This window comes from Antrostomus carolinensis, unplaced genomic scaffold (genome assembly GCF_000700745.2).
Source record: "Antrostomus carolinensis isolate BGI_N321 unplaced genomic scaffold, ASM70074v2 scaffold44049, whole genome shotgun sequence".
NCBI lineage: Eukaryota > Metazoa > Chordata > Aves > Caprimulgiformes > Caprimulgidae > Antrostomus > Antrostomus carolinensis.
In genome coordinates, this window is record NW_010337242.1 from 1 (window position 1) to 3036 (window position 3036).

Sequence of the window (3036 nt, forward strand, 5' to 3'; positions counted from 1 at the left end):
CCTTGGGGGTCCCAGCGGGTATTGCCCCCCTCAGTCCAACCCACCGGGCACCGAAGGCCAGGCAGGGGTAACAGCCAGACAGACAGGTAAGAAAATACTTCTGATATTTCTCAGAAACAGCTTTTAGAAACCACAGTTTTTACAGCTCCCCATAGAAAAGATGGGTTTGGGCACAGGCCAGGGCCCAGGTCTTCACTAGTAGAAACGCTTGTTCCGCTCCTGGCGTTTCTGGAAGACCACAGCTCCCACCACGGCGCAGACAATGATGCCCAGCAGCGCACAGAGCAGGAGCAGGAACACCTTCCAGCCCGTCAGAGGCCCGCTGCGGAAATTCCCCGTCGGGTCATCCACGTTGTCTGCAAGGACAAGAACAGCTACAGCAACCAACCCAGCCTGGGCTCCTGCAAGGACTCACAGCTCCCACTCCTTCCCACAGGCCTCTAAGAGTCCAGCCCCAGCATCCCAATCCTCCATGGAAGGTCGGCGAAGCCCAGAGACTCACCTTTGGGTGATTTAAGGAGGCTGACACTAGGTTCAATCTTGGTCCAGTCAACAGTCTCATCTTCTAGAGGGTGCTCCACCATCAGCTGGAATAGCTTCATTGAGATAATGTCGTGATTGTCTAGGAAACAACCATCAGCACCAAAGACCGTCAGAGGCTCCAAGAGATGTCTGTGTGCTCAGAGCACTCCTAGGACCACGCTCTACCAAGGTCCAGCTCTCCTTCCCTCTCAAGCCACCCTCGCATCCCAGGTATCAAACAGCAATTTGATATGTTCCTTAGCCCTGAGGTGCCTCCCTTCTCTGGCCAGAGGTCCCTACCCAACAAGGTTTCAAGATTTTAACAATTCAAGGAAAAGAAGCCATCAAAGCCACCCAATGCATCCATAGCATTATATTCCAGGCTCCAAACAGCAGGTATTCCTGCAAGCAAAGCCCCTCCTCACCAGACAAATCTCCAGTGCCTGCAGAAGCACCAAAGAAGTAGCCAGTTGGCAGCTGCACCCCTGCAATGTCAATGCAGTTCTTCCATTCGTTCTTGTCTTCCACATCAGTCATCACCTGCAAGACCAGGGGACCGTCACACCAAGAATGCACGTCACCATGCTGCCCACTTGCAGCTCTTTTGGAGCCGGAGGCGCAGGTGGTCAAGCCTGGAAAACCATCTCCAGATCACCTACTGCCACACCACCAAGTGCCCCTCAGCACTGCCCCAGCTAACGTGTGAGACACCCCGCAGAGAGCGCCTGCCACAACTCACCGTCAGGCGGCCGCGGGAGTACCGGATCGCCAGGAAGGTGTCGTGGTTCTGGTTCCGCAGGTCAGCGGTGCACCCCGCCAGCTCCGTCCAGCGCCCGTCCTTACTGTGGTCGTATGTCAGGGAACCGTTGTTCACCATGGCAGAGATGTAGGGGAACACCCGCTGCAGGGGGGGGAGCGCTGGTGCTCTCAGGCTGCAGACCCAGAGCTGCCTTCCCCTGCCTGGTCAGAAACCTCAGCGAGAGCAGGACCTCAGCCAGGCACGGCAACAGAGCCACAGCTTCGCTGCACACTCGGGTACAGAGGGCAGAACTGTGACATCAAGACTCCTTTTCCATGTAAAGGTGCTTCTAAAACTGAGCAAGGGCTTCTTCTGGCTAAAGCAGAGTAGCCATTTCTGACCTTCTGTATCAAGACTCCCCCTGAGCCCACACTGTTCAGCATGGCCAGGGCAATGAGACCGTCCCAGCCATGCAGAGTAAGCACCAGACCAGGTAAGAACAGAGCAAAGGACCCAGAATGTGCAGAAATCTCATGTAAGCAGCATAACCACACTCAGGGCTTTGTAGTCAGCAGATGACACACGCCAGGAGAGACCAACAAGACAAGAATTCCCCTCCCAGTGAGCATCAAAACAGGGAGATAGGTCACTTCCAGGTGCTTTATGACTCAAGTATCACGTTTTTGGTGCAACTGATCTCACTACCACAGTAACATTTTCTGACTGTGCCATAACAAGATCCACAAACACAGAGCAGGACAGCAGAAAAGGACCACCAGACCCCACAGGACTGATCTGTATTTCAACCATGGGGAATTCTGGAGCAAAAAGCCAGTCCAAGAGTTTTGTTTTTAGAGACACCCAGGTTGCAAACAAAGAATAAGGCCAGAAACAACATGGGATGAGCAACAAAAGCACAGAGGAGTTGGAAATTACACCTGGGATTAATATACTCCTAGGCTGATTTTTTTAATTACACTTAATAGGCGGTGCAGTTTACACCAGCCCTGTGCCACCCTTTCATGCAGAGGGCAAAAGACCTTGAAAACATCTGTGCAGTCAACAACAGCAGAGGATGGAGCAAGGACCTTTTTATCTCCATTAACGCACGTACAAACTCTTCCCTTTCCCAGCTCCCACGACAGGAGGAACAGCCCACTCTCATGTGAGAAGAGGCTTTTCCTTGATCTGGATGTGAAGCACTTAAGAGCACAAAGCCGTGAGGAAACAGCCTCCTCAGCACTGCATGAGCTCCCTGAGCTACTCACCTCTGTCGCTTCATCGTTGGGATATGTATCAAGGAAAATAGCCAGTCCGTGAAAGTTGTCCTTGCTGCCAAAGACAGGACCTGGAACAGGGCAGAACACAGGGAACAGAAGCTGTCAGACGCAATTTGTGCTCAGACTTCAACTGGAAAGAGCTGTAAGAGCTGCTCATTGCCAGGCAGATGACTGCAGCGCCTGTTCCCAGGGCAGGACACGCCATCCCAGTCGAGTGAAACCAGACAGAGGAGCTCAAACACTCTCCCTGGCCGCTCCCTGGGCTGCCCCGGGGCACCTGTGAGTGCTGAGGAGGCCCCAGCCCAGCCCGGCTGTGCTCCGTACCTGGCACCATGGCCCCAGCCGCTCCTGCGTGTACCACAGGGCCAGGCCGTCCCCGTGCAGGTTCTTCTTGCCGGCTCCGTGGATCTTGAAGTGGACGTGGAGCTCCCAGTCTTTGAGGAAGCAGGGCTGTGAGGAGAGACCGCCCAGCGCCGTCAGGACAAGAGCCGAGAG

General features: G+C 54.2%; 1 protein-coding gene across 1 annotated transcript; it reads right to left on the reverse strand.

The window, feature by feature from the left end:
- Positions 1-5: 5 nt before the first annotated feature.
- On the reverse strand, positions 6-2986 carry LMAN2 (lectin, mannose binding 2). The gene is made up of 6 exons (XM_010175115.1): positions 2866-2986; positions 2530-2609; positions 1262-1423; positions 948-1062; positions 503-622; positions 6-356 (listed from the first exon to the last, which is right to left on the reverse strand). Exons 1-6 carry the CDS (start codon positions 2873-2875, stop codon positions 196-198), a joined length of 648 nt encoding a protein of 215 aa, XP_010173417.1. The 5' UTR covers positions 2876-2986; the 3' UTR covers positions 6-195.
- Between the last annotated feature and the right edge of the window lie 50 nt (positions 2987-3036).

Coding starts and splice junctions, on each gene's coding strand:
- LMAN2 (XM_010175115.1), bottom strand. Junction 1,063..1,261: donor ACTCCCGCGGCCGCCTGACG/GTGAGTTGTGGC, acceptor CTGGTCTTGCAG/GTGATGACTGATGTGGAAGA. Junction 623..947: donor AGGCACTGGAGATTTGTCTG/GTGAGGAGGGGC, acceptor GTTGTTTCCTAG/ACAATCACGACATTATCTCA.